Source organism: Ambystoma mexicanum, chromosome 3p (assembly GCF_040938575.1).
Source record: "Ambystoma mexicanum isolate Mex_15411 chromosome 3p, UKY_AmexF1_1, whole genome shotgun sequence".
Classification (NCBI taxonomy): domain Eukaryota; kingdom Metazoa; phylum Chordata; class Amphibia; order Caudata; family Ambystomatidae; genus Ambystoma; species Ambystoma mexicanum.
This window is the reverse complement of record NC_090925.1, coordinates 152,325,462-152,347,678: the sequence shown is the minus strand read 5'-3', so window position 1 is coordinate 152,347,678 and position 22,217 is coordinate 152,325,462. Positions and strand designations below refer to the sequence as shown.

At 48.1% G+C, this 22,217-nt stretch overlaps 1 protein-coding gene across 1 annotated transcript in view; it reads right to left on the bottom strand.

Moving 5' to 3' along the window:
* LOC138580182 (C-type lectin domain family 2 member L-like) overlaps positions 1–22,217 on the bottom strand; it is a 407,308-nt gene that overhangs the window by 175,598 nt on the left and 209,493 nt on the right. Inside the window, exon 2 of the mRNA XM_069650510.1 lies at positions 11,852–11,941. Within this exon, the coding sequence (XP_069506611.1) occupies positions 11,852–11,941 (90 nt within the window). The remainder of the gene's footprint in view (positions 1–11,851; positions 11,942–22,217) is intronic.

Genomic DNA, 22,217 nt, shown 5'->3' with positions numbered 1-22,217 from the left:
TGAAATGAGAAAGTAATATACTGGCAGCAGTCGGAAAGCAAGGAGCGTGGATTGAGCGCCCAACGGAGCAAAACATTTAAGCAAAACTGCAGATATGGCCTCATAAGTGCAGAGACTCGATCCCACGAAGATCAACATGGCGGATGCCAACGAACAAAGGAATTCGCCAGAGCACTGTACGGGGCGATGATGGAGCCCACCGTACAGCGCAATAAATTAGAGACGAGCCGGCGTGAGAGATTACATCGCAGGGACATGACTGGAACTTAGTGCCTAAAGCCGACCGCCACAAAGTGAACATTGCGGTGATACATTGTTTCAAGTTTTTGTCAACGCTCCTGCAGTGTGGAACGTCGAACGATAAGGAGTGCCCATGGAAGCGGGCTCATGGTAGCCGTGCCGAGTGAGTCTCGTGCGCACCCGGACCTGCACGGGACATTATATCGGCCGCGAATAAACAAAGCAGGTCAGCCCAGGTGATCGGGTGACGGAGGTGCGGGCAAGCCTCGGGCACTGCAAAAGACTATTCAAATAAATACACGGAGCGGAGCATCACGAGAACGCATAGTCTCCCTGACAAAGTGAGTGGTACGTGGCCACACACGGCTGGCGGGAGCCTTCTGCAGCTGAGACACGTATAAGGGGACTGAACCTGGCAAGCGCCTCGGGAACTGGAGCAGCAGATGCAGACTGCGTGTATACAACACAAGCTACAAAGACTGGCCTGGGCGATGTAATGTGAACACAAAGGCGACGTGCCTGCAGAGAGGCAAGAGCAACGCCACCACCTATGGTACGAGGCTAACCGGACCCAAGGGGGTGAGGCCCAGCCAAAAAGGCAAGCACCTAAAGAGATTGTGAGATGAAAGAAGAATTAAAACGGGGTGATATTAGTGCAGCAGAGCGTGGCCCTGTGAGAACACTGGCGACAGTACTGACCCGATGAGAAAGCCGGCACCTGGTAGAAACTTTGAAAGGACAAGCTGCCCCGAAAAAGAGAGGTACGGTCCGGAAGCCATTATGTGCGCAGCACCACGCTGTGGGGGGGGTGGAAGGGTTTCACCAATAACACACAAAGAAAGGGCAAAGCAAACGGCGGGCAAGAGACTGCATGAGGAACAACAAAGGCAACTTTGAGGCAGAACAAGACCGAGGTGAACCCCCCAACGAATCACAAGAAACAGGAATTTACTGGAGGGCGTGGAGGCGCTTGGGACAATACTCCCCCGAGCTGAGCTCCAGAATAAAATAAACCAGTAGCAGACCGCAGAAGCCAGTGGGGGTAGCCACAAGGATAAAAGCGGGCTGCAAAAGCAACGCACTCCATAACAGAGCGGGGAGAGGCGCGCATGTTGGCGCACATGCTGTAGCACTGTGGGGGACACAAGGTATGGCTTTGGCCCTGAGCAGCCACACCCCATGGACAGGTGCTGGAACACTGCTTAGATAACAACGCATATTGGGGAACGCTGCTACCTATAACAACCAAATAGCGACGAAAGAAGAAGTCGTGGAAAACACGGAATAAGTGACCAAGGGAATGCGATAGAACACACTAACAACCGCCTGCCCACGCAGGGCACACGTATCTGCTTTAGAGAAGCTCCCAGACAACCAGGGACATGGGGTAAGGAGGTATTGGATAATATAGCGCAGTGTGAACCAGCGAGGCAGCGAGAGAAATGACATCCAAGACCAATAAGGTTAAAGGAAAGCAACCCACGATGGACATATTTACTAAACCGTCGCAATCCCCGGATGCATCCGCACATGCGAAAGGTGAATCACGAGGGACAACCACCCTGCTGGGGGACGACCACCAGATCCTGGAAGGCATAGCTGAGCTTAAAGCCTCATCAGGGAGCAAGATCAACACCGCCATGGAGGAATTAGAAACCACTCTGGAATTCAAAATTGTTGCGGTCAGTGTCGACATCAACCATCTAAGAGAAGATGTGAGGACATTGGCAGAGCGCACAAGTGGCCTGGAGAGCAAAGTGAAGACCAACACCGACGTCGGCGTGGCTAACGCCAAAGAGGTCCACATACCACAGCAACAGGTGCGCAACCTAAAAAGCCAAGCAGAGGAGGCGGAAGGGCATGCGAGACGCATCAACATACGTGTGGTGGGCCTACCGGAAGGAGAAGAAGGCACGGACCCTACTGACTATGTGGAGAACATGATAATCCAGGAGATTGGGGCAAGCAAGCTCTCCCAGGGGTTCGCGATTGAACGGGCGCACAGGGCCCAGACAAGGAGGCCCCAACCAGGGGCACCAGCCCATGCAATCATAGCAAAGATACTAAACTACAAAGACAGGGAAAAGATCCTGGAATTTATTTGGTTTGGAAAGGCGGAACAATAATGAGGGCGTCAGCGAATGTTACTGCATACCCGGATTACAATATGTTGGTGCAGAGACAGCGTTACAGTTATGTGGCGGTGAAGAGAAGACTGCGAACAGCCGGATTCAAAAACATGCTTTTGTACCCTGCAAGACTAAAGGTCCTCCACAAAAGCAAGACATACTTCTTTGACACCCCGGAGGAGGCGGCATTCTGGATGGACACTCAGGGCTGTCCAGAGTCTGGAGATGGGCAGGAGCGAGATGGACAGGATAGGTGACACAGTGCCATGTTTGAAATTGCTGGGGGCGGGTGTCATTGTACTGATATTCTTGAAAGGCGGACTTATTGGATGGAATATAGCAGCACGTACGTTAAATATGAGCAGTAAGTGCGCTGTGATCATGAGTAAATATAGGAGACACTGGATGTAGACAACCTATCCCTCAATAGGTAGAGTAGCAGGAGCACCAGTAAGGTGACATCTCCCTGCAGTGCCCCAACTACTTGCAACACCAAGAAAAGGGCTAGATGCAGGGGTGCCTGAGATCCAGGGATGGAGCTGGGTATCAGTTAGGATGGGGGTGAGGGGTAGGGAGTTGGAGATTGAGTTGGGTCAGGGAAGGGAGGGGGAGGGAGGGAAGTTGGGGAAGTTACAGTGTTAATGAGTAGGGGTAGTTTAAGTCAGGGAACGAGCTTACAGACATGGGCGTCAGCGCCTCATAGAGAGGTTGAATATACGAAGGGGGGGTAGGAAGCTGCCAAAAAATGGGGGACCTTAAGGTAATTTCTTGGAATGTCAGGGGGCTCAATAGTTACCTAAAAAGGAACATGGTCATGATGTATCTAAGAAGGCAGAAAATAGATATAGCCCTAATACAGGAGACTCACCTCACAAAAGGAAAATTAGAGGTGATCCAGAAGAAGTGTAAGGGGACGGTTATCAGTGCAACATACTCGGCATATGCCAGAGGAGTGATTACTTGGGTAGCACCACATGTCCCTTTTCAGTTGACACAGTCCATGGTTGAAGAGGATGGGAGGATGGTGGTAATACGGGGGCTGGTGGAAAATAAGGAAATAAGCATTATAGATACATATGCCCCGAATCAGGACACAGCGGCATACTACAAGACCCTATACAATAAATTGAGCGTGCATCTGGGAGGGGCAGTGATCTGGGATGGTGATTTCAATTGTACACTAAACCCGCATGTAGATAGGTCAGATGATAACGACAGGCCTGCCCCTGCTGCCAGGGCCCTGCAGACACTGCTGATAGATTTCAGGTTAGATGATATATGGAGGGTGCACCACCCACTAGAAAGACAATATTCACATTATTCCGCCCACGGAATCTGTACACAAGGCTAGTCTACATGTTTGCCACGCAGGAGGTGGTGGCGGAAATTGTACAGACAGAATACAAGGCAAGGTTCCTATCGGACCACTCGCCCTTGGTTCTTATATGGCAATACCGACCTCCAAGGGCAAGGATTCCAACGTGGCGAGAGAAGAGATCATAAGTTACTTTGAGATTAATACTGGAAGTGTTAAGTCGGCCGGCACGCTATGGGAAGCCTTTAAAGTGGTGGTGAGAGGGATAGCTATAGCTAAAACCAAAGGGCTGCAGGGAGGCATACTAGGGGAACTGAAAAAGGCAGAAACCAGGCTGGAAACAGCCCTAAGAAGAAGGGGTAGCACTAAGGAGGATGCAGATCCCATAAGCCAACTGCAACAGGAGTGTGAAGGACATTGGGAAAGATTATGTAATCTGAGCTATAAAAAGTATGTAGAGAGGCAACATGCAGGTGGAGACAAGCCAGGAAGGGTGTTGGCTTGGTTGTATAAAAGCGAGACTCCCAGACCCGTGATCAGAGCAATAACGGAGGAGGATGGGCAAATGGTGGACACCCAAGAGGGCGTAAATTGAGAGTTCCTGGAATACTACCAACAATTGTATGGGGATGAAGGAGGGAGCGACAGTAGGGAGATAATGGACACACTGGAGGATATAGGTATGCCACAAATAAGCGCGGAGGAGTGAGAAGACCTAGATGCCCCAATTACTCTAGAAGAACTAGAAGAGGTGGTAGTACAACTACCCACTAGCAAGACCCCGGGGGTGGACGGACTTCCCAGTGAGTTTTATAAACTGTATAGAAAAGAGGTGCTACTCCCGCTGCTAGCAATGCTTAATAAAGCATTCCAAACGGGATGGCTACCAGAATCCCTGAGAGAGGTGATTATTATTCCACTCTCCAAACCCAATAAGCCAAGCAAGGACTGTGGATCATTCAGACCGCTATTGATGCTGAATCAAGACAGCAAAATGTTTATGGCGGTATTGGCAAATAGAATGAAACGGATCATTAACAAATTAATACACCCTGATCAAACCCGATATGTTCCGCGCAGGAACATATCCGACAACTTTAGACGACTTCACCGGGTTATAGAGTATACAAAAGGGGATTCGGGTGAGATGGCAATAGTATCGCTGGATGCGATAAAAGCCTTTAATTCAGTTAAATGGCCATGGCTGACTGCTGCCCTGACCAACTACGGGATAGGGCCGGGGTACCTCAAATGGGTCAAACTACTATATAGTGCACCGCTAGCCTGAGTCAAAACAGGGGCAATCATTTTGGAAAGATGGCAGGGGTACTAGGCAAGGATGCCGGTGGTCTCAGATGCTGTACATCTTAGAAATGGAGCCCCTGGCAATATACCTGAGGCAGCAGTACGAGGTAATAGGAATTAGCATCAAAGTCTCGCTGTATGCAGACGATATGCTGCTGTACCTACAATACCCTTAAGAAAACCTCCAATATATCCTGGAAGTGATGGAACGATTCACATCGCTATCTGGCATAGCGGTGAACCCCAGAAAATGAAGCTTATTCCAACTGGGGAGGTATGTAGGAGTCCCACCAGATAAATTACCAATCTTGCAAATACCATGGCAGTTCACCACGTTCAGATACCTGGGGATAGATATTCATCATACAGTAGAGGCAGAACACAAGCATAATACTGAGAGAGAGGTTAAGAATATTGAAAGAAATATGAGGTTCTGGACTAAGCTCCCCTTGGCAATGATGGGAAGAGGGGCGCTGCTGAAGATGGTGGTGTTGCCGATATTATTACATTACTTTGGGAACATACCATACCTGATACCGAGGAGATTCTATATCAAGCTGCAAAGCATATGCAGGGAATTCCTGTGGCATGGGACTAGGAATAGAATAGGCTTGCGGAAGTTGCAGAATACGCATGATAAAGGGGTTTTAAACTGCCAAACTATGAGATCTATTGCCTAGCCAGTCAACTACAATATGTGGCCAAATGGTTATCAGAAGATCCGACCCCAGAATCGAGATTGTTGAGACTACAGTGTGCTCCGTACTTCCTGAAGGAAATGATATGGCTGCCCGAATTAGACGAAAAAGAGCACTCAAGGATGTTTGTATTGGGATGGAAGATATGGCACAGAGCTTGTCAAGCCATGGAGAACCCAGCCCCGTGTTCTCCACAAGTGCCGTTGGTCACACTGACGGGAGGGGATTAGCAACTAATGAAGTCGATTAGGAGGCACTGGGAACCGGTGGTAATTGTAACATTGGGGGACATATGGCAAGAAGGGAAGATAAAGGTATTCGGGATGCTGGTGGAGGAAACAGGATGGCATGAAGGGCAATATATCACATATAATAGAATGGTACGGCGGATCAGAGATAAATGGTCGGAAATGACACTAGAAGAGCAACCTGATGCCGCCATAGAAACGATATATGATATAGCAGAAGGAGGGAATGAGATATCCAGAATATATGAGCTATTGATGTCCAAAGTGGGGAAGGAAGTGGCACAATTGAGAAATGACTGGGAAGAGGAGGCCGGGATACCCATGAGTGACGGGATGTGGGAGCGGGCCCAAGGGTACCACAAGAAAGTATCTAGGAATGCGAGGCTACAGCAAATACAGCTATATATAACCCACAGGGCGTATATGACACCCCAGAGGATAGCCAAATTTAAGAATGCAGAACGACAGGCATGCCCCAAATGCCGGGAGGAAAACGCGGGGATGACGCATATGTTCTGGGCATGCCCTGAAATTGGAAAATTCTGGTAGGAAGTAGCCCACCGGCTAGAGGAGAAACGGATTAAGATAGATGTTGAATCAGTATGGGCATGCTTGGTAGGAGGATTCCCTAGGCCACGCCAATCAAAGCATATAAGTAAACTGAAGGACTTGGCACACATACTTGCCAAGCGTAGAATCGCCAAGGGATGGAAAGCATGCAACAGACCTAGGATAGAAGTGTGGTGGAAAGACCTTCAGAAATGGACCGAAGCTGAAACAGCAGTGTGGCAGGAAGCGTGAAACAGGGGAGGGGAGGAAGAGGCAGAAACCCTGACAGCCTATAAACATTTAGTGGCCACACTATATGGGCCCACCCAAGACTGGTCGAGTGACCAGGACTCTGTTGAGGATATAGGAAAAAGAACCCTTCAGGAAGAAGTAGAGGCGGACTGCGAAATGGAGGAGGCTTGAATGGGGGGGAGGGAAAAGGGCAAGCAGTAGACACTGAATAACATATGCAATTTTGAAATGCTACGACATGTACTGCAAGGTTTTGTTATATGTTGTTTGTTTGTGAGAAAATCAATAAAATTGTTTTTAAAAAAACTACAACATTCACCTTTCTACACGGTTAACTCTTGACTTGGTCACTCTTGGCCATCAAGCTTGGCAATTCCAGAGTTGATATTATAGAGCTCGCCCGTGCTAACATTTAAAAGGTACACCCCAGTCAATTGAAGCACCAAATCTTCTAGGATTGCCCAAAACATGTTGGGGAGTACAGTAATGTTGCCCCAAACAGGCACGAAAATACAAGCTTCGAAAGTCATTCTAAGAAAGCACAGAGTACAAAGAGCGCAGCCCCACATATAGAAACTTCCCAATGTAGGCTAAACGAGATGCCAGTAGCCATGCGTCAGTGATCTGTAATGCACATACCTTCCATCTGAACATAACCATGTGTCCTTAATGGATACAGCAGCATTTAGCACTAGTCCGGGAAACATTGAGGAGTACTCATAATGATAGTAAACGATAGCAAATCATTACACTAATCAAAAAAATAACAGATGTAGGCCTCAAGACCCAGTTAGCCATCTTCAAAGAATGAAAACCATCACCCCCATTAGAAAACATCAGCCAAGCCCTTGCAACGAAGAGCACACATACCAAGATGTAACTTTCAATATTAAGACAGAGGGCCTCATTACACGGTAGGCGGTGGACCAAGGTGCTATTAGCAGCTTGGTCCATGCCGGTAAATTACTGGCACCGCCTTGGAGGAAAGGGGAATTACCGTCCTATTCCAAGGTTGGCAGGGTGGTAATTCCCCCTTCCCCCATTGCCCTTCCCCATTCCCATTTTTGCCCCATAGGGCATAATGGGAATGGTGAAGGTACTAATTACGGCACCACAAATTGCGGTACTGTAATTAGCTCCCTGGTCCCTTAGCGGGTTGGTTTTTAATGCCTGCAAAAAGCAGGCATTAAAGTATCCAACCCGCAAAGGGACCTCGTAGTAAGGCGGTAAGGGTTAACGGTCACCGGTACAATTAACGGTGACCGTTAACCCTTACCGCCTTCCGTGTAATGAGGCCCAGAATGTTGCACAGTGATTGGTTGAGGCAAGGGGGGCGAACAGGTTCCCAGGTCCGAATTGCAGTAGTGATGTCATGAAAATGTTACATAGAAATACCAGACCCTAGAGTTGGAGGACAGAACACTGCACTTAATGGTCAAAATACATAAGCTTAGCTGCGTGTTTAAAAGATATATAGCAACTTGCGTTCCTAGTAAGGGCATCAAAATGTATCATAATGAAGGTCACACGTTGGTAGGAACTGAACTACGAGCAGTAAAAAATGCACTCGGCAAGATAGAATACTCAAGGAACAACATTGCCCCTGTAGAGAAAATCTCACTGAGAGAGTTGCAATTGCTAAGTAAGAAATCACAAGAAAACCACCACTGCACATAGAATAGAATTGATCAGATATCAGTAACTTTTATGGAAAACTATGCACGACCCTCACAGCATATACACAATATTAGTGGCTATGCATATTTATAATATTGCAAGCTGCATGCATATATTCATATCTGTGTAAGAGAATCAGGTTCGCAAGCAGCTAAGCCCCAGCTCTTATGGTCAGAGGCTGGGCAAATGGAATCATGAGAAAGGAAGGAGAAGCAAGTTTCCAATGATGAGGTGCAAAGTTGTACCAGCGATGAACAGTTCACAATGATGGGAACGGTAAGACAATGTCAACAGATTAGGTCAATGGGAAGGGGATGTAAAAGTTATAATTTCATTGTCACACTGTCACATCTCACACAGGGATTGGTTGAAAATTGCTCAGTCACTCACCTCACACATACTCCTCCTGAAACAGTCAATAAAATGTCAGGCTCAGCTGATACAAACTTAAAAGAGAACAATTGATTGATTGATTGATTGATTGTATAAAGGACCTATACAGAAGTGCTTCTAGGTGCAACAAGACAAGAGGGGGGGAAATGAAGGACAAGGCAAGGCAAACAATCCTAACAGGCCTTGTAACGTTCGGATCGTGCAAGTGCGTTAACAAGAAGTGCAGGGTAGAGGGCACGGGGGAAGTGCAATCAGGGCAGCAGGGCTCTGAGTTAAGTGCGAGGAAGGCAAGGGACTACATGGATGCAGTTCCAGCCAAGCAGTGCAAGGTAGGCCAGGCGGCAGTGCAGGAGGAGTGGACAAGGAGGGTCAGTGGTGTCCTGTAAGGACTCCTAGGGCACCAATCTGCCAGTTCAGGAGAGCAGGCAGATAGATTAGCAGGGGAGAGGGAGCAAGAAAGAAGAGGAGAAAGGGAAGGTCTTGAGAAGCTTCTGGAAGTTACAGAGGTTTGGCCCAAGTCTGAGAGGGGCAGGGAGGCCATTCCAGAGGGAGGCACCTGCGGAGGAGAGGGATCTACTCCCCAATATCTGCTTGGAGAAGCGTCTGACCCGGAGAGAGTTAGAAGTAGATGAGCGAAGGGCTCTAGAAGGAAGGTATTTAGGCAGAGAGAGTTGGATGTAGTGAGGCCCAAGGCCCCAGAAAGCCTTGTGGATGATGCAGGGGGTCTTGAACTTAATCCTTGCAGCCACCGGGAGTCAGTGCAGCGATTTCAGGGCTGGATAGATGCAGTCCCTGGGCTTGAGGCCAAGGATAAGTCTCGCAGTCCTGTTCTGGCTTAGCTGAAGGGGGCGAAGAGCAGAATTAGGAAGGTTAAGGAAGAATCTGTTGCAGTAGTCCAGCCTAGAGAAAACCAGAGCTCTGGAGACAGTGAGCTTCTGGGAGAAGTGGAGGAAAGGGAGAATAGTTCAGAGGAGGTGCAGCTGGAAGTGGGCCTTCTTGGCAAGGTCTGTGATGTGATGAGAAAAGGATAGATTTTTTGCCTCACGAGAGGGTGAGGGCAGGGGGCCCAGGGAACTCAGCCAGAGTGAGAGAGGGAAAGCGGGATCAGGGGTCCGAATGAGAAGAATCTCTGTTTTACTGGCATTAAGGCAGAGATCGTTGGAGGCGCACCATGCCTGAATAGCGGATAGACATTCATCAATGATAACAGAAGGGGAGGAGGTCAAGGGTAGCCTGAAAAAGAGCTGGGTGTCATCTGCATAACTCTGAAAGTTAGAGGAGAATGTGGAGATTAGATGTGCCAAAGGGACCAGATAGAAGTTGAAGGGTGAGAGGATAGAGCCCTGGAGGATACCACATGTGGAGAGAGAGGTGGTGGAGAGAAAGGAGCCTAGCTAGACCTGGGAGGGTCGGTCCAGGAGGAAGGAGGTCTGCCTATTTAGTCAGCACCATGAGAAAGGAGATGATCTCAATGCTAGTCACTTAGCAAATGTATATTTTGGTCCGGTCACGAGGGTAGAATAAGTCAATAGGGCTAGGTAGATTTGGGGTTGTTTTCCTGTAAGTGGAAATGTTCGAAGGAGAAACAACCGAAGATTATTTGTTTGAAATAATCTTCGGTCTTTTCTCCCCTAAACATTCCCGATCTACCACACCCCCACCCACACCCCACCCCCAAGCCCCTTACTTACCTTCTATTCCGTCCGTCAATGTCCCTGAGACACCTGTTGCCTTTCACTTCCGTGATCGGGAACCGGTGCCGCAGGGCCCTTTTCTTTTTTTTTTCTTTTCAGGTCAGCTGTGGGACTGTCCCGCACAAACCCTGCTTACTATACTGTATAGTATAGTGAGTGGCGTGTTGCGGGGGACACCCCCGCAGCCTATTTTCTTTTCTTCTTTTTTTCGACTGTGGGACAGCTGTGGGGGACCCCCCTGCAACCCATGCTCACAGTATAGTAAGCGGGAGTTGGGGGGGACCCCCTGCAGCCCTAAACCGAATCCAAATGACCTACCCAACCAAAAATCAACCTTTTAGAAGGTTGAACATTTGGTGATACCTTCTTTCAGACTTTTAGTTGGTTAGGTCATTCAGATTCAGTCATTTTTGCAGAAACCACTAGGTAGTGTAGGGATTCACCTATAGTGTAAATGGCGATGTCCAATCAAAAGCCAGAAAACCATGAATAATCTGTAACATTTGTTGTCATTTCTCTTCTGTAAATTGCTATATAACCAACCATTTTTAAATCATACTGTCGAATGTCTTTTGGATAATTCTCGTCCTAGCCTGTGTTGTTTTTCTCTCATCTTGCACATTCTTTTTTGGCTCTTTGAATTGATTGTTTTTATTATCGATTTGGGACTTCCCTTACAAATAGTCTCAAGCCAATCATAGATCGACTCATCACATTGTATACTAACTTTATTTTCTCCAATTCTGCTTAGGACATACCCTGCTTTCTTTTAGAACTATGGTTCAAAGAATAAAGACTCCTGACCCTTCTTGCTGGAGTATCCTTTTCGGGATTTCCTGCCCCATGTGTTTTCTTATTATTGGATGTGTCCCTGCCTCTTTCTTTTTTTTTCTTTTGTCCTTCCTTCTTTTTGCTTGATCCAATGTTGACCGAACTAGCCTCATCTTGTTGTTCTAATACATTACAATCTATGTTTATTATCTGAAGCTGAGCTTTCATGCCTCTTGTTACTGTTATTATGATATTGGCATGTTATTTGCATAAGGATTGTTTTTATTCAAATAGAACTATAATCCACCTAACAGGATTGGCATGCACTCGTGTTACCACAAAACATTCTTCATTCACTGTATCTCTTCCTCCTTTAGTTTGTAGAATCTATTTCCCTCTTTCCATACTTTTATCGTTCCCCTGCTCATTTATTTCTGTCTAAGGTCTGGTTACCGCTGGCGATTGCACACTATGCGACTCTATGGCCAAGCCTAGGTGCTCTGAAACTACTACAGTGATGATGTGGTGCAGTATGAAAGCAAAGTAACATGATATAACTTCCTTACAATCAAAGACTTACCAGACACTATGGCTCCTAAGATGAGGACACCCAGGAGCAGAAGAGCAGCGATGAGGGAGACTGTCCTGAAGTAGGGGTCGGAGAGTAGCTCTGTAATAGAGGAGAAAGAACGAGGTTTTGGTGAAAACTCTGTTTAAGGCGCATAGAGAGTGTGACTGAAGGAAAAGAGACTGCTTAGTTCTGCAATAGAGTCACCCTATGTAGTGCACAGTGAGAGTCAAGGCAAAACGTGTCAATACAGGGCATTGCTGCAGGCTATCCCTTGCTTAGACCTTGTGGGGGATTCACCATGGCACCTCAAGATCAGGATTTCCCAGATAAAATGAGAATTCTCTCGGGTTCCTGCCACTGCCAAGACTGTCATTAACAGGTTACAGCAACGCAGAAGAATTGCGATTTAATTAAGGCAAACTCTGACTCAAACTAATGTGTTTATTCTGAATCTTGAAGTATCTGCCTCCTCTTCTCTTTGCCTGTTCATTTATTTACACAGTTTTACGAATCACAGACCATGCCCCACGGGGCCCCTGTGAGCTATGCAGTGGAGTAGGGGCCACACAGAAAGAGAAGGCAATCTGGGAACGTTGCACTGAGGCAAGTGCAATGTTGCACGGATTTGGTTTATCTTTGGGCAAAAACCTATGTTTTCAATGCATTGCAGCAATATGGAGTTTTACCCTAGTGCGTATGCGCAATGGTATGAACACAAGTAAAACTGTTGCCAGGTGCAAACATTGATTGAAAGCATAGGTTGTTGGCACCAGGGCAATTGTTGCAGTGGTGCTTATACAGTGAAAACTTGATTGAAAGCATAGGATTTTTGTGCCAGGGCAATTGTTTCTCTAGTGATAATACAGTGAAAAATGCCCTTGTACCAATACACATTTTCTGTAATCATCAGGGGTGAAGATTTGAGACAGCAGACAGAAACCAAAGAAAATATATAATCCTGTGCGACCACGGATGAAGTACTAGACAAAGGCTAACGGACATTGGGCCTGATTCACAGAAGTTACAGTAACTCTGAGTTACACAGCCACGTTGGTAATGAGCATGCTATGACCAATGCTTCTTCGGGCATGTTTATTCCAAGGTACCAGGTAAGTTAACAGCTAGGTTGGTTCCTGATAAACATTGGCCATCCACACACACCAGCGTCAAGTTCTAACTGACATTAGAACACTCAAACCCCAACCTTCCATCATGACCTCAAAAGATTCCACTCACCATCACCCACACTACAGAACAAGCATACAACCCACCTCTTCCCACCAACTAACAATGCCTCAGAACACTCACCATGACCCACACTGACCCACACTCCGGAACAAGCCTGCAACACACCTCCTCTCATTACCCAACAACACCACAGAGCACTCACCATGACCCACACTGACCCACACTGCGGAAGAAGCTTACAACACACCTCCTCCCATTAGTCAGCAACACCGCAGATAAAAGGACCAATGGAAAACTAGATGACCCACCTCAACCAGCAGACCATACATTCCACTACCAAGCTCACATGTGGCCAGCATGCAAGCCAAACATAAGAATCCAATTCCAAGCAAACCAAACATACCGGGCCCTGACCTATGGGTAACAATGTAACACAACCAGCTACTGTTAAAATGGATTTCTGAACTCTGTCCTGGAGGGGCAGAGGTTCAGGAGGGGCAGAGGTTCAGAAGGCCAGCCTAGTTTCTTGGAACAAGGTAACCTCTGGACAAGCCAGACCAATCAGGGTAGCAATTGCGGCGGTCAAGACTAGGTCTCAAGAGGGGTGACGGTGACAGAAAGCCCGCAATGAGCACACACACCAAGGACGCTTACAAATTACTCCAGGCAGGTGTTATATTAAAAATATAGACACATTTATTACAAGGCCTTTGTAACATTGACCATAGTAATGAATCACGGTAAAACTCTCGTAAACCAACACATCACAATCAAATACAATATATATACAATTACAGAAGGGGCTAAAGACTTGGGAGCATGAAATATGCAGACCACCGGAAAACAGGCAGTACAGGTAATCGTTAGACCCAGTTCGTCATCAGAGGATACCTAACTAGAAGGAAGTCCGAGCCCTACGAAGAGTGGAGCCTTGTGCTCAAAAGTACCTGCACACGCGGGTGTCAAAGGGCCAAGGAGAGTCTCTTCAGGGAAATCAGGCAGTTCAGAAAGGTGAAACAAACGATGATGAACAGATCCCCGCTACTCAAGCGCGGCCTCCACTTGTGGGCAGAAGCAGAGCGCGAGTGCAGAAAAAGGGGTGCTGCTTAACACAGCGAGGGAAAAGCCAGAGGCTACTGCGGGATGGCGAACAGGTATTGGTATTGCTACTCACCGGTCCCCGTTGCAGGCAGACCCAGGCTTCTCCGTTTCAGATTCAGAGCTGGCAGGTTCAGATGCGATCAGAGGATGTCTCGGCGCCGTGTAGATTCCGCGGCTGCAGAAGTTAGGCGAGGATGTTCCAAATGCAGCGAACACGCACAGATTGTTACCACAGCAGGGCAACGAAGCGGCTGTGTGTATTGAAGCCCAATGTACACTACTCACTTCAGACCTGGGAATGCCAAGTGTACGAATCGTGTGAGAGTGCGAGGGACTCGGAATACAGCAGCTACCTGATGGCGGTGACAGAGCAAGCCTCCTGGGTAGGCTGGTCAGTCCGCTGGATGGCCCAGGGACGTTTCCGAAGGCTTACTTGCAGGAGATGATGAAAATGCTGAGAATAGTTGTTCCCACTATTCCAAAGGGTCGAAGTACCAGTACAGGCCTTCTCGTTCGATCAGAGTCAGAGTGGTCTCACAGGGAGGCAGCAGTGCAGAGGAGCAAACCTTCAGCGGGCCACCAGTGATTCCTTGACTCAGCTTCTTAGTTGCAGGATACTTGGCTCCTTATCCTTCGTTCGTGAGAACTCAGGAGATCGACATGGTAGTGGTGTTTCCAGCCTCCTCTTATCCAGGTTTCCCTTCGCGCCAAAATGAAGGGGACCCAATAGGAGATCTGCTCCCAAAACACTCACACCATACGTGGACCTATCACGGACCACGGTGGTCCCAGGCATTCAAGACACACTAGACTCTCTGGCACCCAGGATGTGTATTGGGAACAGACATCCCAGCCCACATCCTGGAGGCTCACACCAGGCATGCAGAAGCCTGCAAAAGCATCTGTGTTTCGCGGGAAAGTACATGCCCAAATAAGGAAGGCCCCGGGTCAGCGCGACCTAGGGAAGGTGAAGGGGGCAAGACGGTCAGCGGACAGGACAAAGAACCTCGTGGTCTGGCCATCTTGGAAGCCAGGCCACCCTTTTGGGCCAAACGCGGAAGCGTGCTTACACAGGCCGAAAGGAGTTCAAAACACAAAGAAACGATCGCTGCCACCAGTCCCATCCGTGATACCCTTGCACCGTTCATTAGCAATCCATTGAGAGTGGCTGGGGTCTATCGAGTGACTAGAGACCCAAGAGAGCAGTAACTTAGCTTACAGTGCCCTCTTGTGTCATGTTGTGCAGAAGCTGCAACATGAGTGAAAGTACTACGGAAAACAACGTTTCCCGGTACTGACTGTCTTAAGGGCTTGTCAGTATCCCCATAAGAATGGAGCTAAAGCCCAGAGGAGTGCGGCAGAAGGCTGCACTTCTCTGGCAAAGTCTAGATCAGGGTGTAAACAACAGCAAAAAGTTTGGGGTTTGCCACATGGAAGGAAAATTATCTACAATTATGAAATCTTTCCTAACACTCGCCCCTCCCAGACTAAGGACAGGGGGAACTAATCCAAGAGTTTCTTGTTCAGGTCAGTTAAACATTCTGGACAACCCATCAACATTGCTATGTTGGACACCTGGCCTATGCTCAATAGTGAAGTCAAAGCCTTGGAGACTTATGGACCACCTAAGCAACTTTGGATTCTCTCCCTTCATGTTCATCAGCCACTTTAAGGGCTTATGGTCACTTTGCACAGTGAAGTGGGTCCCATAGAGGTAGGGCCTCAGCTTCCTTAGGGCCCACAAAACAGAGAAACATTCTTTCTCTACTCTGGACCATCTGAGCTCTCTGTCCTTAAGCTGGCGACTAATGAAACCAATAGGGTGTTCCTTACACTTCTCATCTGCTTGTGATAGTACAGCTCCTATCCCAGTGTCAGAGGCGTCTGTCTGCACAATAAAAGGTCTTTGATAATCAGGGGCCCTGAGGACAGGGGCCTGGCACAAGGATTCTTTTAAGCCATTGAAGGCCTTCTCACACTCGTCAGTCCAAGTTAACTTCTTGGGTTTCTTCGGAGTGGTGAGAGCAGTCAGCGGGGCAGCTATGGTGCCATAGTCTGCCATGAAATTGCGGTAATACCCCGTGAGTCCTAAGAAGGCTCTCACTTGGGTTTGTGTAGTGGGGTTAGGCCAGATTTGTACTATTTGTACTTTACTGGGTAGAGGCTGTATCCTCCCTCCACCTACTTCATGTCCAAGGTAAACGACAGAGCCTTGTCCAATCTGGCACTTACTGGCCTTTATGGTCAAGTGGGCTTTCTGTAGAGCCTGTAGCACAATCCCGAGGTTTTTCACATGGTCTTCCCAGGTGGCACTGAAAACTGCTATATCGTCCAGATATGCAAGGCAGAATTCATCCAACCCATTCAACACATGATTCACAAGCCTCTGGAAAGTGGCAGGTGCATTCTTCAATCCGAACGGCATTACCCGGATTTGGTAAAGCCCGTCAGGATTGGAAAACGCTGTCTTCTCCTTGGCATGTTCTGCTAACGCTATTTGCCAATAGCCAGCAGTGAGGTCAAACGTGCTGAGGTACTTGGAGGCGCCCAAGGTATCCACCAGCTCATCTGTTCGAGGCAAGGGGTGTGCATCTGTCTTGGTGACAACATTCAGAGCCCTGTAGTCCACGCAGAACCTCAATTCAGAAGTGCCGCCTTTGGAACCAAAACCACAGGGCTGGACCAAGGACTACTGGAGGGTTCAATCACCCCAAGGTCTAACATTTTGTTGACCTCTGTCTTAATATAAGACCGTACTTTGTCTGACATCCTGTATCCTCTACTTTTGGTAGGAACACTGTCTCCTGTGTCTATGTTATGTTTGCACCAAGGTGTCAAACCAGGGGACTGCGAAAACAGGGGGGGAAATTGCCTAAGCAAACATTTTACCTCAGCCTGCTGATCAGAAGTCAGGTGAGGGGCCACTCGGACACCCTCAATGGAGCTATCTGAAGGACCGCTTTGGAACAGGTTGGGGAGAGGTTCCGACTCCTCTTCCTCAACATCTGAAGCCAGTAGAAGTGCTGCGATTTTGACTCTTGGGACGAAAGCCTTCAGCCTATTCACATGGAACACTTTTGGGGTCTGTCCCGGCCTTCCAAGGTCCACTAAATAGTTAACCTCACCCAGGGACTCCACCACCATGTAAGGGCCTGACCATTTGTCCTGTAAAGCTCTAGGCCTTATGGGATTCATGATCAGGACTTGCTGACCAGGTGTAAAGTTGATGAGGGAAGCTTTCTGGTCATACCAATGTTTAACCAGCGCTTGTCCTGCCTTCAACTTATCACTAGCCAGACCCATCAGAAGTACCATCCGTTTTCTGAGCCCTAACACATAGTCTACTACGTTGGTAGTGATAGGGGGAGTGGGAATCTCCCATCCCTCCTTGACTATGGCTAAGGGTCCCCGCACAGGGTAACCAAACAGAAGTTTGAGGGGGCTGAAGCCAACACCCTCCTGTGGTACCTCTCGGTAGGCAAACAGTAAGCATGGTAAAAGAAGGTCCCATTTTCTTCTTTGAGGTTCTTCCAGAGGCCCAATCATACTTTTTAACGTTCTGTTGAAACGTTCCACCAGGCCATTGGTCTGGGGGTGGTATGCAGAAGAGAACTTGTAGGTGACCCCACATTCTTTCCACATATCCTGCATATACTTTGACATAAAGTTGCTGCCTCGATCCGATACAACTTCTTTAGGAAAGCCAACCCTAGTAAAGATGCAAGTAACGCTTTTGCAACTGACTTTGCAGTTACAGTTTTCAATTGGATGGCCTATGGATATCTGGTAGCATGGTCGACCAGCAACAGGATAAACCTATTGCCTGAGGATGTTTGCGGGTCAAGGGGACCACCGATGTCAATCCCTACCCTTTCGAATGGTATTCCCACAACTGGGAGTGGTACCAATGGAGCTTGGATTGTTGAACCACTCTTACCAGATAACTGGCAGGAGGTACAACTCCTGCAGTGACTTTCTACTTGCACCCCCATCTTGGGCCAGTAGAAGTGCATGGATAACCTTTGCTTGGTCCACTTAATACCAAGGTGACCAGCAAGGGGCACTTCATGCGCCAACTGCAGGAGGAAGGGTCCTACAGCAAGGGGAACCACCAACCTCCTATGGTCTCCTTCTGTAGTGTCTGTGGGCTCACTATATAGGAGTCCACCTTCCCAATAAATCCGATGCTTCCCAGGAGGTTCACCCTCAAGCTGGGAGCAGGCCTGTCTCCTTAGGCCTTCCAGAGATGGGCACTCACGTTGGCCTCTACTGAATTCTTCCCTGTCAGTACCACCTTCTACTAATAAGTCTTTTAGTTCAGGATGGTCATTGGGGTCAAATACCTCAGGCATCGCCACCTCCTCGTCTGGTCCGGGCGATTGACCAACTTCCTCCACCGCAGTGGTAGGTGAGTTCGGGGGAATATTCTCTTTCCCTCGTTTTGGTTTTCTTACTCCTTTAGCCTTGGGTTTCCCCTTTGGCTGGGGCAGCGCATTGGTCTTGGCCAATGCTGCCCTTGTTTGAGACCTTGTGCAGGGTCTGTCAGCAGTGTCTCCTACAAGCCCTAAAGCTCTGAGATCATTGCCTAACAAGACCTTTCCCGGGACGTTTCTCTGAATGCTCACTGGAATCCTGACTGCTGTACCATTTAAAGTAAGATTTACAGGTATTACTGGAAACATGCGAGGTGGGCCGTCCGCCAATTTAGTGGGCATCAGAGTAGCTCTGGCAACTTCCTCTGGGTCTACCAAGGTAGAATCCACTACAGTGCGACTGCACCCACTATCCCTAAGAGCTGGAGTATCTACTCCATTGATCAGCACACTGTCTTTAAAGTAGTGCTTGGTGTTATCTGGAATCCTAGCATAAGCCTCAGTGACTTTAGGCACCCAGGAACCCAGGGAAACTAAAACTACCTCAGCTTCTATCCCACTGGGGAAAGAGTCTGAAGAGAAGGATGCTCCTGTAATCTCTTCTTCCTCGTAGGAGGAGAAGGCCAGATTAGCGGAGTGGACCCCCAAAGGTTTAACCTACACCGGGGATCCCCTTTCACATGGTCAGTTGCTCCACAAGCCAAACAAGATCCATTGATTCTGTTTACATAGGGAGGCTTACTATAACCAGAGTTCTGTTTTGGAGGCTGACCTCCACTACCCTGTGAGTTCTCTTGTGTCTTACCCTTATTTTTCTTTTTGTGGCCCTTTTGAGAAGATGATTTATCAGTTTCCCCACCCTCCTTATCTTTGGACTTGTTCCCCTCCTCCTGCTTACCAGGATGAGTCTTGTCCTTATGGGACACTCAATGTGACACCCATAAATCTGCTGCAATGGCAAGCTTCTTTGGATCGATCTCCTTGGAATCCGCCAAATGCTGCTTAAGCTCCGGTGAAGAAGATGCAAAAATATGTTCAGACTTATCATGCCTTCAAAAGGTAGAAACCTTATACCCTTCGACCCAGCAAGTTACGTTTTTTAAAGATTCGGTGGTGACATAAGATACCCAAGTACCACCTTCTTTTTTCTTATACTCTCGGAATCATTTTAAATATTGGGCAGGAGTCTTTCCAAACTTTAAAAGGAGAGTTTGCTTCAATTTTGCAAAATCGGCTCTCTCAGCCTTCGACATTTCCATAATGGCACTGCAGCCAGAATGGGGCAGTCTGCTAAGTAACCAAGCAATTTTATCAGCATTGTCAACTTGTTGAACTTCACATGCATACTCAAATGTATTCAGCCATTCCATAATGTCATTCCTTTCCTCATACACACTGAGCAGAGCTTTTGGAAACCTTGGATGAGAGGAGGCCCCAGTCCCATGTCCAGGACCCTTGGATCCATTGGCAACTTGAAGCTTGGCCAGTTCCAACTGGTGATCCCTGTCTTTCTGTTTTTCTGCCTGTTCGATTTTTAGTTTGGCCATGTTGAATTCAAGCTCCTTCTGCCTAAACAGCAGCTCTTGCTTCTTGAATTCAAGCATGGCCTCCCCATCAGTACTGGCAGAGGAAACATTGGACATTACATCCTCCCTGTCCTCATGGTCGCTGTGGACCAGTGCGGCGGCAGAACTGTCAGTTCTGCCAGTGAGAGCAGCCCCACCTCCTTCCGCACTGTCCTCAGAAGTTATAGTTTTAAGCTGAGCTTCTTGCCACGCCATGATTCTTTGGATCATTTCCATTTTAGTGCCTTGAGAGGAGACACCTCTCTCAGCACACATATTTTTCAATGTTTCGGATCTAGAAGCATTTAAAGTTAACAAGGTATTTGTTTCCATACTGATTAGAAAGGACTATGGCCTTTAAAAAGTTATACTACAACAATTCACTACGTGTCCTGGTAGGAATAACTTGAAATGCCTTCACTCGTGCGCAACACTGGGTACCCTCAGTCCTATCCCACCGCTGTACACCAATTTGTTAAGATGGATTTTTGAACTCTGTCCTGGAGGGGCAGAGGTTCAGAAGGCCCGCCTAGTTTCTTGGAACAGGGTAACCTCTGGACAAGCCAGACCAATCAGGGTAGCGATGGCGGCGGTCAAGACTAGGTCTCAAGAGGGGTGAGGGTGACTGAAAACCTGCAATGAGCACACAAAGCAAGAACGCTTACAAATTACTCCAGGCAGGTGTTATATTAAAAATATAGACACATTTATTACAAGGCCTTTGTAACATTGACCATAGTAAAGAATCACGGTAAAACTCTCGTAAACCAACACATCACAATCAAATACAATATATATACAATTACCGAAGGGTCTAAAGAGTTAGGAGCATGAAATATGCAGACCACCTAGATGGGGAGGAAAACAAGCATTGCACGTAATCGTTAGACCCAGTTCGTCATCAGAGGACAACTAACTAGAAGGAAGTCCGAGCCCTACGAAGAGTGGAGCCTTGTGCTCAAAAGTACCTGCACACGCGGGTGCCAAAGGGCCAAGGAGAGTCTCTTCAGGGAAATCAGGCAGTTCAGAAAGGTGAAACAAACGATGATGAACAGATCCCCGCTACTCAAGCGCGGCCTCCACTTGCGGGCAGAAGCAGAGCGTGAGTGCGGAAAAAGGGGTGCTGCTTAACACAGCGAGGGAAAAGCCCCAGGCTACTGCGGGAGGGCGACCGGGTCTAGTATTGCTATTCACCGGTCCCCGTTGCAGGCAGACCCAGGCTTCTCTGTTTCAGATTCAGAGCTGGCAGGTTCAGATGCGATCAGAGGACGTCTTGGCGCCGTGTAGATTCCGCGGCAACAGAAGTTAGGGGAGGATGTTCCAAATGCAGCGAACACGCACAGATTGTTACCACAGCAGGGCAACGAAGCGGCTGTGTGTATCGAAGCCCAATGTACACTACTCACTTCAGTTCTGGGAATGCCAAGTGTACGAATCGTGTGAGAGTGCGAGGGACTTGGAATACAGCAGCTACCTGATGGCGGTGACAGAGCAAGACTCCTGGGTAGGCTGGTCAGTCCGCTGGATGGCCCAGGGACGCTTCCGAAGGCTTACTTGCAGGAGATGAGGAAAATGCTGAGAATAGTTGTTCCCACTATTCCAAAGGGTCGAAGTACCAGTACAGGCCTTCTCGTTCGATCAGAGTCAGAGTGGTCTCACAGGGCGACAGCAGTGCAGAGGAGCAAACCTTCAGCGGGCCACCAGTGATTCCTTGACTCAGCTTCTTAGTTGCAGGATACTTGGCTCCTTATCCTTTGTTCGTGAGAACTCAGGAGATCGACATGGTAGTGGTGTTTCCAGCCTCCTCTTATCCAGGTTTCCCTTCGCGCTAAAACGGAGGGGACCCAATAGGAGATCTGCTCACAAAACACTCACACCATACGTGGACCTATCACGGACCACGTTGGTCCCAGGCATTCAAGACACACTAGACTCTCTGGCACCCAGGATGTGTATTGGGAACAGACATCCCAGCCCACATCCTGGAGGCTCACACCAGGCATGCAGAAGCCCGCGAAAGCATCTGTGTTTCGTGGGAAAGTACATGCCCAAATAAGGAAGGCCCCGGGTCAGCGCGACCTGGGGAAGGTGAAGGGGGCAAGATGGTCAGCGGACAGGAGAAAGAACCTCGTGGTCTAGCCATCTTGG